Source organism: Galeopterus variegatus, unplaced genomic scaffold, assembly GCF_000696425.1.
Source record: "Galeopterus variegatus unplaced genomic scaffold, G_variegatus-3.0.2 Scaffold3069, whole genome shotgun sequence".
Classification (NCBI taxonomy): domain Eukaryota; kingdom Metazoa; phylum Chordata; class Mammalia; order Dermoptera; family Cynocephalidae; genus Galeopterus; species Galeopterus variegatus.
This window is the reverse complement of record NW_007729180.1, coordinates 187,743-203,563: the sequence shown is the minus strand read 5'-3', so window position 1 is coordinate 203,563 and position 15,821 is coordinate 187,743. Positions and strand designations below refer to the sequence as shown.

The 15,821-nt window shown below is 34.3% G+C and overlaps 1 protein-coding gene across 1 annotated transcript in view; it reads left to right on the top strand.

Moving 5' to 3' along the window:
- The window catches only part of LOC103599726 (polypeptide N-acetylgalactosaminyltransferase-like 6), a 207,824-nt gene that overhangs the window by 84,756 nt on the left and 107,247 nt on the right, over window positions 1-15,821 (top strand). The window contains exon 4 of the mRNA XM_008583880.1: window positions 4,425-4,542. Within this exon, the coding sequence (XP_008582102.1) occupies window positions 4,425-4,542 (118 nt within the window). The remainder of the gene's footprint in view (window positions 1-4,424; window positions 4,543-15,821) is intronic.

Below are 15,821 nucleotides of genomic sequence, written 5' to 3'. Positions count from 1 at the left end.
CTCACTGGAAAGTAAACTGTGATAAAATAAAGATGCAGAATATAAACCATTAAAATAACAAAGCAACCATTCAAATAACAAAACAGGGAGTTTTTGCTACGTCAAAAAAGGCTACTAAATAGAATAGAATTATGAAAAATATTCAATTAATCAAAAAGAAGACAGAAAAAAGCAGGAAAAAAAAAGGTGGGGCAAATAGAAAACAAAGAAGAAAGTGATAGATTTAAACCTGACCACATAAACAGTCATATTAAAAGTAAATGATCTAAATAACCCAATTGAAAAGCAGGATGCAGGTATGAGTCACCTATAAGCAAACCACTTTAAATATAAAGTCACAACTAGTTTAAAAGTAAAAAAAAAATGTTATAAATGCTATTGTTTAGATAATACAAATCTTAAGAAAGTTGGGTTGACTGTGTTAATATCAAGACAAAGCAAAGAATATTACCAGATGAAAAGCAGGATGCAGGTATGAGTCACCTATAAGCAAACCACTTTAAATATAAAGTCACAATTAATTTAAAAGTAAAAAAAAAAATGTTATAAATGCTATTGTTTAGATAATACAAATCTTAAGAAAGTTGGGTTGACTATGTTAATATCAAGACAAAGCAAAGAATATTACCAGGGATGATAAAAGTTATTCCATAGTGTTAATGAGGTCAATTAATCAAGAACAAAAAAAATCCTAAACATTTATGCACCTATTAACTGAGCTGTAAAAGCATGAAGCAAAAAACTGATGGACCAGAAAGAAGAAATAAACAAATCCAGAATTATAGCCATAAATTTCAATACTCCTCTCTCAATAATTGATAGAACAAGGAGACAGAAAATCAATAAGAATATAGAACCTAATAAATATTTATAGAACGTTCCACCCAACAGAAACAGAATAAATAAATATCCTTTTCAAATACACATGGTACATTGACCAAGATAGACCACATTCTGAGCCATTAAGAAGTTCCAATAAATTTAAAAGGATTCAAGTCATACAAAATGTATTCTCTGACCACAATGGAATTAAATTAGAAATCAATAACAGAAAGATCTCAAAAAAATCCCCAAATATTTGAAAACTAAATTATATACTTTTATATAACTAGAGGTTATATAAAAGTATCAAAGGGAAAATGAGAAAGTATTTTGAACACAATGAAAATGAAAACACTATGTATTATTTATCCATTTGTGAGATTCTGTGAAAGCAATATATAGGGGGAGATTTATAGCACTAAACATCTATATTAGAAAAAAAATCTCAAATCAGTTATCCCAACTTCCACATTAAGTAACTAGAAAAAGAAGAGCAAATTAAATCCAAAGCAGAAGAATTAAGACAATAAAGACTAAGGAGAAATCAGTGAAATGTAAAACAGAAAAGCTATAGAGAAAAATCAATGAAACTAAAGCCAGTTCTTGAAGAAGATCAATAAATTAATAAACCTCTAGCTAAACTAACTAGGAAAAAGAGAAAGAGAGAAATAACAAAAATACACTAACATCGTTAATTATTATGGAAATGTAAAATAAAACCACAAGAAGATACCACTTTATACCTGTTATAATGGCTAAACTTCAAAAGACTGACCACACCAAGTATTGGTGAGGATGTGGAATAACTGGAACTCGAACACTGCTTCTGGGAATATGAAGTGGTACAGCCACTTAGAAAAACAGTTTGGCAGGTTCCTCAAAGATTAAACATATACCTACTACGGGAGCTAGATATTTCACTTCTAGAAATTTCCACAAGAGAAATGAAAACACATATCCACACAAAGATTAGCACACAAAGTTCATAGCAGCTTCGTTTGTGATAGCCCCAATCTGGAAACAACCCAAATATCCATCAATAGGTGGTTAGGTAATCAACTGTGGTATATTCATGCGAATAGAATATTACTCAGCAATAGGAGTGAACTATTGATACATGCTACAACTTGGATGAATTTCAAAATTATTACCCTAAATGAAAGAAGCCAGATCTTCTAAAAAGTACATACTATATGATTTCATTTATATAAGATTCTGAAAACGCAAACTAATCTCTAGCAACAGAAAACAGATCAGTGATTGACTGTGGGAAAGAAATGAGGAGAGGCTCAGGAGGGAGAGATTACAAAGAGGCATGAGGAAACTTTGGGGGATAATGAATAGGTTCATGTTTTTTAATGCAGTGATGGCTGCACAGGGGAACACATAAATTGAAACATCCATTTGTACACTTAAAATATGTGCAACTCATTGTACGTCAATTATACCTCAATTAAGCCGTTTTAAAAGTTCATGGACAAATGTGAGTAAATACACAAATCAATAAAAAGTTTATTTCTTACAAGTCATTCACACCAATTGAGATAGGAGACACTAACTTATTTGGGGCTTGGTAAAAACATCAATGAAGGTAAAGATGATCCATTTGAATTTATGTTATTTGTTTAAAATTAACCTAAAATGCACTATATGGGATTTTTTTATGTATAAACTCAGTAAGAAAACAAGGTTACTGTGTTTCTAACAAATTATTTACAATAAAAAAAATCAATTTAGCACATTCTCTTGCCCAATATCTATAATACGATTTCTCTGATAATTCTAGTTTTGAGATTCATTCTACAGAGTGCAAATTTTAATGCACTTGGTCTCATGCTTTACACAATCCAGTGAGAATATATTTGTATGACTTAGGCTCTTTCTATTTGTGGTTCAGATTGAATAGAACTGAGAATTTCTGATTACTTATAACCGATCCCTGCAGAAGCAAAGGTTACGCTGTGATCATGTGTTCACTGGGGAACTGCACCCAATAAATGTCCCAGCTACAGCATAATTCCACTCTGAAATTCAGTGCGTAAAAAAATGGAAAAAGATTAGGCTGCTGGAGAGGGGGTGAAGTAAGATACATCTGATTCTAGGATTTTTATTTCAAGCAAAATTAAAAACTACATGAGATTCTTTGTTATTTTCTGAATCTTGCTCACTTTCCTACAGGGAAAAATAAATCCCTCTTCAAGCTTTCTAATTTTTCCATGTACATAGAATGTACTCCTTCAAAAGTATTCCTAAACTGAAATAATTAGACCAAGTATCATCTTAACATGCAAAATCTTTGAAATATATAATATACTTAAACAAATTCAGTTTTATGTGGCCCAAATGCCTCATAAAATACTACCAAGAGTAAATCCTCAATTAGGCTGTAAATTGGTATCTACTATGATTATAAATACTTTTAAATGTAAATCAACATTGAATACCTTGTCCTGTTACTTATAAATATCCTTCATTTCAAAAATTTTTCAAAACTGTTTCATAAACTATGTTGACAATGTATATTTCTACATGTTTGCTTGGTTTGCACAAAGGTGTTGGCTGTTTTACATCCACGTGTACGTAGCGATTTCTCTTCACCCCCCAAACACTGAAACCAAAACAGTGTAGTAGTGAAGATAGCAAAGGCTTTGAAACCAGAAGACCTGGGTCCAACCCAGCTCCACCACAGACTAGTTCCAACCTTGGGCGATGTTCCTAAGCTCTCCCTACCTGTTTCTTCAAATTGTACATAGGAATGCTATTCACAGGTTGTTGTGAGGACTGATGAAGGTAATTGTGTAAAGATATTAGCCTACAGCCCAGCACAGAGTGAGCACTCAAAAAATTAAGAGCTACCTTTGAACTACAAAAAATTCTAGGTTAGGGCCTGCCTGATGATTATATTTATCTTATCACAGAGCAACATGACAGCTGTATTCTCACAGGAGTGGAATACTTGAAAGTTATCATTTAACCAAAACAAATATTTCTTAGAAAGGCGAGAAGGCCTAAAAAGAATAATAAAAAATGAAAAGACCTAGTTTAAATTCCAACTTTGCCATATTAATAAAGTAACCCATTCTAGTTTGTTATTTTATTCTAACTGAACATTTCATACTCTGTAAATTGGACCTGCACATAGTAGATTCTCAGTGAATGCCTACTGAAAGATTAAGTCAAAGATACTGTCTATAAGAGCGTTTTTAATACTTTTATCTGCCTGATAGCATAAGATCCCTTTCAAATTTGAGGAATGGCCATAAAATTGAGTTATATTTCTTAATACATCAGTCACTATTACTCAGGTATTTCTCTCGAATGATAAACAGATGGAGTAAATGTGGCTCAGCAGAACATTTGTTGCATTAAAACCTGAATTGCAAAATTTAATGCTCACAAGGATTTTTTCTCTACCACCACCCCAGGTCCACTGCAATAAGAGACCCCATGAGAACCCTATATCCACTTTCAGAAAACCAATGCTGAAAAGCTCCACACAGTTGACCACTAAAACATCTTGAAACTTGCTTTTTTCTTTCAAGCAAAATGCCATTGTCCCTGATGTTCATAGTCCTTTAAAGATTATTTTATTCATTTCACAGGTCTCCTGTTATGGCTGGAGGTCTCTTTGCTGTGGATCGAAAGTGGTTTTGGGAATTGGGTGGCTATGATCCAGGTTTAGAAATCTGGGGAGGAGAACAGTATGAAATCTCTTTTAAGGTAAGCCACCAAGACCCTCTTCACACTGTCTACATAATATTGGCAATTCTAATAGAATATCATCATTTTGCTGTGTGACCAGTGTTTTAAGATGGCTTAATAAAGACGAAAGACATGTCACCTTCCCAAGTCAGCTTTCAGATGAGAGAAGCTACTTTTTTCTATTGTTTCAGTGAGACATAGCCATGCCATGTGCAAAAAGAAATAATTCAAACTTCCATTTACACGTGGGTGGGAAACTTGGTGTTTCTCCACTGATAAGTGCATTGCTTCCAAAGTACATAAAAGATACAGATAGAAGAATTAAGATGAATAAGCATGAAAGAAATCAAGTTATTAGAGCTTTTGCCCTTTGTATTTGTTCTAGAAATTGTAATTCCGATTTTGTTCATAACCACTTATCCCAAAATTACAGTAGGAAAAGAATAAACTTAAAAATATAAATGGCAAATTGAAGCTCTTCTTCATATAATCCCAAATGAGTGAGTTTTTTTGATTATTTTATCAGAAATTGCCCAAGGCTCTGTTTGCTTTGATCATAAATGCTCAGTAAAATTATATACTTTATTACACACACACATACATATTTATGATAGAGTATCAAATTTCAGGGCTTATTCATGAAAAAAATTGCAACATATGATTTATTTAATTTATTTACTTATTTATTTATTTATTGGCGACTGGCTGGTATGGGGATCTGAGCCCTTGACCTTGGTGTTACCAACACTGCGTTCTAACCAACTGAACTAACCAGCCACACCCCTGCAACATATGAAGAAGTTAAGCAAAACATAATAAATCATGCAAAAAGTTATATTCCGAACTGCCAAGATTTTTTTTTAAAGCAGTCCCATAATGGAAAAAATATTTTTTTTCTTTTTTTCCTTTACCATAATCATTATTTATATAGAAGCATAGATTGATTCATGCAACATTTATCATACAGAAATCATTAAGTAAATCAGCTTTTGCTCATTACTTCCATCGTAAAATCAAACCAGTTCTTGCTCAGGAAAAAAACAAAAAAATACACCCTGAATATAGAACAAGTCAAACATAAGAATCCAGCTAACTTTTTGAATTAATATACGAGAGCAAATGATAAAGCTGATTTCTATTAAACTGTAAAAGCTATATACAGCGTGTTAACAGAAATGTCATGTTGTCTTCAAAGTGTCGTAAAATAAATACCCCCAAGGAGAAACTCAAGAGGCACAACTACAGTCTTGAGGACATCTAGAATTCTCCCTCTCACCATGCTGGTGGTAATTCTTAAAATGCCATTTATTAAATGAGTGCTTTTTTTCACCATCATTCAAGCACATCTAATTTCACCTCTAAGGTACTTTATTTTTAACCGTTTTGAAGATGCATTGTTTCAAACTTTTGAATTTACCAATGTTTTTTGGTTTTCTCTGTTGTAGCAATAATTGTACAGCTTGTTACAGTGTATATGGCAGAAGGTAATAATAATCGTAGCTGTAATTATAGAAGTAACATCTACTACATTTACTTAGTGGTATATATCAGATGCTAAGCTAAGTGCTTGATATGCATTATCTAACTTAAAAATCACAGCCCTGAAAGGTGGGTATTATCATTCCATTTTACCTATGAAGCAACTGAGTCTTAAAATTTTGAAGTTATTTAGATTAAATTTTTTTAAAGTGCTAAAGATTAAATAAATTACACAGTATCATTTGAAGATTAAAATGCTCCATTTTTGCTTAACTGCAGAGAATGCAGAAATGTGAAATTGTGTGACCCGAGTCATATCTACCAACACCATTCTCAAGTTCACTGTTAACCTTTTGATCCCTATGTGATGGTTTATCTCATTGAATAGATGCCAGTCTCTTCCTTATAGACTAACAGCTCAGCAGCAAACTTTCTGCTGATCCTGGAAAAATACTATTGATTATCAGATATTGCCTAAATATTAGCTGAGTGCAGAGTTTACAATAATACCTTCAACTGGAAAAACAGAATATTACATTTCATTCCAGCATTAAGGAAGAAATTTAAAAGTCACTGCTGTTTTTGCAATATCATCAGAATTCAAGGGATACTTTTTACTTTTCATAGATAGAGACTTTTTTTTAATTCTCTTAATTCAGAATTTCTTTAAGTTTAAATGTTAAGAAATTTGTTATTAAGCAAGAGATACCTGGCTCTGAATAGTAAACCGCATGGTGGATAAAATTGCTATTGAAAAGCTGGAGAGTTTCCAGAACGTACCTTTGCTTTCTAACTCACAACGTTTTTTCAGGCAAACATAAACTCGCATCTTTCACTTCTCTGTCATCTGGATCTATTATATCTCTTCTGAGTGACCTAAGATTTTATTACCCCATTTCCTATTTTTCAGTTATCTGTCATTCTGAAGGATATAATTGGAATGCAACCTTGTCGTCTTTGTCTAGAAACCATGGCAACAGCACTGGAAGTTCAGGACTAAATTGCCCCAGGTTGTTTGGTTGGAATGACACATTCTTTGGCGACAGCTATGTCTTAACAGTGTCCCATTTCAGACATATCCCTTCATTCTTCTTGCTATCGTCTGCTGACCCCGGGGTTCTTGTCCCTCCCTATTAGTATTTGTAACGTGAGGGGACAAAGTTAAACAGGCTTTAGTAGAATTTGCATTGAAGCAAGAAGAATTTGCCCTATGTACAAAGAATCAAAAGAGCTATTTGTATCAAAATAAAATAACTCTATTAAATTGTAATAAAAATAAGGGAAAAATTAAATGTCTGCATTTTTGGACATGTCCCATAAACTATGATTAATTTCGTAGTGTAAAACATTGTAAGATATACACTAGTCAGCACTTAAGGTTTGGGAAACATGTATGGATAAATGAGAGTTCACTAGTCTCTTTCATTTCATAATACAGAAATTGTTTTAAGTCTAGAACTTAAATGCTCTAACTCAAAATACTTTTATGAATGGTCACTATCGTTGCTCTTTACTTTTCAAACAAATAATAATTTCACCAAAGATTATGACAAGATTTCACTGCTGAATGAAAATATTTCTAGAAAACTCTGCTATATAAAGCAGGATTAAGTTTGGGGTCAAATAGTATTTGGATAGGAGTGTTCTTCAATTCTCTTTCTCTGTAAATATCTTTACTTCATTTTTCTAAAAATCTGACTAGATGAGTAAATTTTATGCCGTAACATAAAAGCCAACCAATATAATTTCCAGGAATCAGTTGAGGAAAAGGAGCTCCCTAGAGAAATGATCTGTCTACACCGTGCCCAGTCTTCAGCCTTTTAATATGCATCTGGACTCCTGCGTGGCCCACAATTATCCAGCTGTCTTTCAGATGTTGTTAGGTTAGCCAGCTGCTGGGGAGGGGAGAGAAGCATTTAGTCAATCATTCAACCAGCTTTTGTTGAGTATCTAATTTATGCAAGGCACTGTTCCAGGTACTCAATTTGGAGTAGCACCTGGAAACAAAGAGGTGTCCAAGACAGACAGTACAGTGATGCATAAAAGATATAGCCTACATTTTTAAATGTTGTCTACTGAAATTGTATCTCTGACTTTTCAGAGAGCATTTTTACATCCATTCCTTAAAGATAAATGCCCAAATGTTAGCATTTCCAAAAGATCAGTTCCTTGATTGCAGAAAACTCCTCTGAGAAACTGAAAGTGAACAATCAACACAAATCAGGCACCCAGAGGAGATTTAGAAGGAAGCTCAGGGACTCTATTCTGCAGCATCCTCTGACACGAGACGTAAAGTTTGGATCCAGGTGGAAGAGCATTGAATTTGCTTGGGGCTACCTTCTTCCACCCCAAGGAGCTCATCAACATGGTCCCCCTTTGATCCAGTGTTTCTTAGGCCAACTAGAGCACCAGCGGGAGCTCTTGATCCACAGCCTCAGCTCTACAGAAGAGTCCAAGGCTCCAGATGAGATTAGTGTGAGTGCCAACCTCCCAGAATGAACCTAACCAAACTGGGAGCCCCACAGCCCATTACAAATCACTTTTAATGAATTATAATATATTGCATAACCACCTTCATTGTGTGCTGTCTCCTTTCGATGTGGTGAACTTAAGATGCAGATGTTTAAGGAAACCTTAACTTATGTCTCACAGTTGTTCAGCCCTTATCAGTCATTAATTCATTCAACAGACATTTACTTATTGATTACAATTGCCAACTCTGAGCTAAGCTCTGAGATTCAAAGATAAATGTGAGAAGTTTCTCTGGAGTAGATTACTCTCCAGTAGCAGCCAGGAGAATTAATTCACCACAATTCCTTATCCTCAGTACTGTTTGGAATATATTTTATTCCCACATTACAGTAATAATTCAGGACATATACAGTAGCCTCTTCACTAGCCTCCCTTTCTTGAATCTTTCTCCTCTTTTAATCTATCCAATATTTTACTAAATTCTCCCTGAGTTGCTTTACTTTCTCCTCCTGAAAGTTTACAGTTGCTGCTAATCACCACATAAATCAAATGAATGTACTGAAACATAAACCGTGAATTTTTTATCTATTATCTGCCACACCCAACTGCTTCAGTCTACATTGCACATCAGTTTAACTAGTGTTTTCTTTTCCTTCCCAGAAAAGATGGAGACTCATACTTCCATTTCTGTTCCTATTTGTTACAGGGATTTTACCTAACCAGTAAGACTTGATTCTGTTCCTGAGAAATTTGTTTATCCTCTCTACAGATATTAATCAGCAACCCTCACTGTAAGTCCATATATATGCAAGCCAGATGCGGCAGAAAAAGGCAAAGGAAGCTCAGTAGAAACCCATGGATAAAGTACAATTGAGATGAATATTTCACCCATGAAACATAAACATCAGTTAAGCAGGAAAGCATAAAAAAGCACACCAATAATTTTCTCTAAAATAAGCATACATTTATTTTATTCACCAGTCTTCTAACACAAGGATGGCCAAAGCTTTTCCTTCTGCATTTGGTTCCTCTTACTAGAGTAAAACTACAGGTGCATAAACTACACCCATACCACATTCTCTATGATTTCCAGTTTGGAAAGAGAAGCTAACATGTTGAAGCTATCTTAATGCAGTTATAGAATCCTTTTGTTGCTTAATAATTTTATCCAATCTTTTATTACCTCACCCTCGTCTAATTTGACAGCTATTTTTTTAACTCAGTCTTTCCAAACTCTTCCAATTAGTTTTGACATGAACAATTCTTCCTCTTTTCATAACCATATTTCATCAGTTTAAGTGAGATTTAATTAAATTGCATAATTACAACTTTAAAAACTAGCATAATCACATTTAGGGAAAAGATGCACTGCCTTTGAGGTAAGCATATAACTTAAGGAGCGTAAGAGTACAGGCGTATTCAATGTAGCCTATATTCAACAAAGGTTCACCATAACATGAGCATCATTCAACAAGTTTACAGAAGGAATAGAGGGTGCTGTTTAATACACTAAATTGGTTAAACAGAGATTAAGTCTTCGCTGCCAAAAATGTTTTCTCTCTAACAGAGACAGGAAAGCTCATGCAGCAGAGAGGCAGGTATACTGCCGCTTTTGCATGGAGGTTAATTTCCCACTTGTTCATTTCAGGTCTGGGGTGAGACTTTCCCTTCTGGTCCTCATCCCCACCAAGTGCCCCAGCCCCCTGACCTGTCCAGAGGGCTTACAGGTGCCAGAATTGTTGAATGGCCAGTGACTTTCAGTGATGAGCTTGGGGATGGGGGGAGCCAGCTTTGGAGAGGTGCCCCTCCCCTTTGTTTCTTCCTCCCTAACCCCTGGTCCTCCAGACCAGTTCCCTCTCCTGCGTTTTTCAGTTGTCACTTCTTTTCTCATACCCCAGGCCCAGTCTTATGTAATTTCTCTTAAGCGGGAAAAATATCAGTCCTAAAATAAGCCTCTGTGGTTTCTTTTAATCTTTGTTTCTACTTTAGAGTGGGTGGGGGAAGAAAATGCTCCTGGAGTAAAAAAAGAAGATAGGAAACACACTGAGCATAGCCAGGTCACTATTTCAAGTTATAATCCTGCCACACACAAATAAACATATGCAACTTAAAGTAACTATGTCTGCAATTTTAATAGACTGTTTATTTTGTGCACCTTTTATCACATAATATCTTTACACTGAACTAAAGTTCATATTGTCCCAAAGTTGTAGCCACTCTATTTTTCCTATGGTGATGATAACTATTATTTAGTCCTTTAACAAGAAAAAGTAATGAGTTAGCACTTAAAGGTCATTGAATTAAATTTCTTTTCCCATTCAACTCTGATGCAAGGTAAAAAAAAAAAAAAAAAAAAAAATCTATTCCCTAATTGCAAACATAGGCCCTTACCTAGTTAATATCAAAGCAAGAATTAGAATTTGGGTTTGCTCTCAAAACCATTAACCTAATTTCTCTTAGCTGGAAAAGTAGAAGACTATACAAGCTTGGTGAAAATGGCTATCACTCTGAGAAACTACTTTTTAAAATAAAATTTAGGTTCTTTCTGTCTGATTTTATCAAATACAAGATCTGATATCTTGCTATGATTTAATGGGACATTTAATTTTTTATTATTTTCAAAATGCAATGGTTATTCAATAAGAATTGAACATACATAAGAGGGACTAATCAGTACGGAAAACTCAGTTCTTTATTCAAACAAGGTAACAGACATCACTTTGGAGTTATTATAATTCAGTAAACCATATATTCTAGAGTTTAACCTCATTACAGAGCTTTTCAAGAACAAACATGGATTTTACTTACTTGTACTTAACATAAACTCAAATTTTTAAATGCCAAAAAATTAGCTAAATGTAAACTTTCCCTATGTGGTAAATGAACCACCCCAAAATTTTAAGTATATTTATAGTTCAACAATTGAATGTTATACAATTACAAAAGATTTGCAGTTTTAAAATGGAAAAGAGAAATCTTGTAGAGATCACACAAAACAAAAAAGGAGAACAAGAGATAGGAACAAAAAATCTAACTTTAGGGCTGGCCCCGTGGTGCACTCAGGAGAGTGCGGTGCTGGGAGTGCATCGACGCTCCCGCCGCGGGTTCAGATCCTATATAGGATCCTATATAGGAATGGCCGTAGATCACACAAAACAAAAAAGGAGAACAAGAGATAGGAACAAAAAATCTAACTTTAGGGCTGGCCCCGTGGTGCACTCAGGAGAGTGCGGTGCTGGGAGTGCATCGACGCTCCCGCCGCGGGTTCAGATCCTATATAGGAATGGCCGTTGCGCTCACTGGCTGAGCGCGGTGCGGGCGACACCACACCAAGGGTTGCGATCCCCTTACCGGTCACGAAAAAAATGACAAAAAAAAAGTCTAACTTTACCCATAACAAAATTCTCAGACAGCTTACCCCCAACCACTAATAAGGAAGGATATCATATGCAGTAAAGGTAAATTTAGTAAAACAGGAAGATGGGAAGACGAAATGATCACAGACACAAATCTCATCTGAAGTCAGCAATTGTCAACTCTCCAAAATAATTGACACATCCTAAAAGGGGAGACCACAATCCCTTGCTGGTTGCTGGTGGCCAGATCTTCCCTGGATTGAGATTGGCACAAAGGGGAAGCAGCAAATGGGAGACTGGAGACAGTTGTGAAAGAGGCAATACACAGACAAGCCACGTTTGTAGGAAGCAGGCTGTTAGTGAGGTGGAATGGAAGAAAGACACTCAATATTGTGAGCAGCCCTGCGGCAACAATCCCTACTGGATGCATACAGGTAAAGGCTAAAATAATTTACTTGCACGCAACATTTTGTGTCAGAAAGTGAATACCTACTGGCCTAGACTGCAACATTGGCCTCTCTCCCTCAGAAATCTCATACAAGTAATTAGGAAGGAGAACCTACTGTATTCAAGGATAAATAATAATAATTTTTAAAAGAAAATAACGTATAAAAATACTATAAGAAAAAAGGACAAAAGAACTAGGGGGAAAAGGAAGAAAGACACCAAAATAATGTTGCCATACATTGCTATAAATTTTTTGAAAAGGTTAATGGAGAGACTGACTTTGTAAAACAATAATTAAATGCTGACATTTATGAAATTAAGCAAAATATCATAAGATAACAGAAGATGGAAAAGAAATGGCAGCAGTCAGGATATAAGGGAAACAAAAAATAAAACCATCACCTTGGAAATAAAAGTCAACATAAAGGGACATTCTGAAAATATATTGGGGCATAAAGGATAAGGTTGAGAAAAAGGAACAAAATAAAATAAAAATGAACACAATTAAAAAGTAATAGAGAAAACTGATATGAAAGATAAAGGAGTTCATATTAGTGTTATCAAGAAAAAATTAAAATTAAAATACCATATGTCAAAACACAGGCAATAGAACTAAAGTAGTGTTCAAAAGAAAATTGGAAAAAAATGTAAATTTTTACATTTACATAAAGAGAAAGAATAAAATATGCAAATTAAACATCTAAATGATTTACAAATCAAAAATAAAAAACCTAAGGAAATAAAGACAAAAAATTAGAAAACATAAAAAGAGAAATTAATGATTTCAAAAACCAAAAACTGGTAGTGCAAGAGGTCATTCTTCAAAGCCAAAAGTAAATAATTAATAAGAGGCAAAGGTAGATATGAAGACAGATAAATTAGTTAGGAACGTTTTATCGGCAGTTAAAAACAAAAGAAAATACAAAAACACAAAAATGATAATGGGGGAAGAAACAGGAATTTCAAGAAAATTGAAATAATCATGAAAGATTACTCTGCTTAATTCTACAAAATAAAGTTAAGATCATGGATAAAATGGATAATTTTTAGGAAAATATAAATGACAAAACTGACCTTCCAAAAGGAAAAAACCCAAACTGACTATATTCATTTCCTATTGCTGCATCACAAATTACCACACACTTGGTGGCTTAAAATGAGCAAAATTATCTCATAGCCTCTGGGTTAGAAGTGCAGAATGAACACAGGGTTTTCTGCTAAGGATTCCATGAGGCTGAAACTAAATGGTGAGGCAACTCTGTCCTCATCTGGAGGTTCAACTAGGGAAAGATCTACTTCCAAGTTCCCTCAGTTGCTGGCAGAATCCCTTTATTTGTGGTTGTAGGATGGGAGGTTCAACTAGGGAAAGATCTACTTCCAAGTTCCCTCAGTTGCTGGCAGAATCCCTTTAGTTGTGGGATTGAGCTCCCCATTGCCTTGCTGGCTGTCATCTGGAGGCCACTTTCGGCTCCTACAGGCCCCTCTCAGGTCCTTGCCACGTGGCCGCCTCCATGGCCCTCTCACAACTGGCAGCTTCAGTTTCAAGACCAGCAGCAGAATTTCTCTCATGCTTTGAAATATTCAAATCTCTTCCTCCAGGAAGGGCCAAGTCCCTTTTTACAAGGGGCCAAGTCCCTAACTTAACTGTTAGGTCAGACCTACCCAGGATGATTTTTGCTTTGATTAACTCAAAGGCAACTAAATTGGGACCATAATTAAACCTACAAATTCCCTTCACTTACTTCATATAATGTCACCTAATCACAGGTGTAAATGCATCATATTCACAGTCTCTCCCACGCGCAAAGGGAGGAGATTATACAAAGGCATGGACACCTGGGGTGGGGGCTTTGGCAGCCACCTCAGAACTCTGCTGACCAGTGACCACAGGAGAAAGAGAAAATTATCAAACAGCTGTCTCCTCCAAAAAATAAAGCTCTAAACCTCATTAGTTCTTTCCAAACTTTTGAGGAAAACATACTACAATGTTTTCCAAAAACTGTTCTCTAATCAGAAAAGAAAGAAGTTTTTCAAATTGGTTATAAAACTATCATAATATTGATGACAAATCTAACCAGGATAGCACAAAAATAGAGAAGAACAGGCATATTTTACTTATAAATACTAACATTAAAAATAACAAATCAGAAAAGATTATATAAAAGAATAACTATTTAAAGACTAATATACCAAACTGAGAGCAGCTTTCACAGATGTTTCAATATTGAGAAATGGATTAACAAAATTACCTTCATAGTAAATTTTTGTCATCTACATAATATGATGGCATTAGATAAAATTAGGAATTTGTTTTTAAACAAAATAATACTTAACATGATTAAAATATATTTGTATAATGGATACATACTAATTCAAAAGCCATCAGCTTGCTTGATGAGAAAATTCTAGGGATTTGTTAATTAAATTATTCTTTAATGTTATTTCACATTATTCTAGAGATAGTAGTCAATGCAGTTAGGTAAGAGATAAAATAAGATCTATAAAAAGTAGAAAGGGTAATGAATATTTTTTTATTAATTGCAAGTAATATGACCTGACTAAGTAATCCAAGGTGAACCAACTGAAAAATTACCACAAACAATAAGAAATTCAGTAACTTTCCTGGGTAAAATGTGTATGTGCATATATCTGTGTGTGTGTGTGTGTAAATATACAGAAAATGATAACCTTTACACATACAAACAACCACCCAAAGAATAAAAAGGAAAATACCATTTACAATAGTAGAAGAAAAAAAAAAACTAGGAATAAATTTCAGAAATGTGCAGACCTCTATCATGAAATGTTATACTACAACAAAAAAAGACTTATATAAATGAAAATTCATAAAGAAGATAATTCATCTTAAACATACTCATAAATTTAATGCAATATCAGTAAAAATGGTAAGATGAATTTTTTTCTAGCTAAACAAAATGTTTCTAGTTCACAAGGCAAAACAGATAAATAGAATAACAAGAAAGATTGGAGGAAAAATAATGAGCTAACCAAAGCACATAATAAAATTTGCATGTATTCATACACAGATACCTATGGCATGAAATGTAAATAGACCCAGAAAAACATCTGAATTTAGTATAAGATAAAGTTAACATTTCAAATCAAGNTAAATAGACCCAGAAAAACATCTGAATTTAGTATAAGATAAAGTTAACATTTCAAATCAAGAGGGGGATAGAGGTTTCCTTAGTAAAGAGTATGAGGCAAATACCCATTTTTGAGAAAAAAATAAAATGTTTTTCTTTAAGGAGTTTTATTATTTCAGGACATATATTTAATTCTTTAATCCATTTTGAGTTGATTTTGGTATATGGTGAGAGNAAAATGACTCCAAACTCATTCAGAAACTCAAAGATAAACAGAAACAGCTGCTAAATGTCTCGCAAGCCAACAAAAGGTACCTCAGGTGCAACAGAGCATTTTCAAGTTAAATTTTATGTCTATTAGATAGAAGCCTAGCGGCAAGTATAAATTCCTTCCAGTTGTTACTTCCACTATGTCTGATGGCAGTTTCCTAATCCC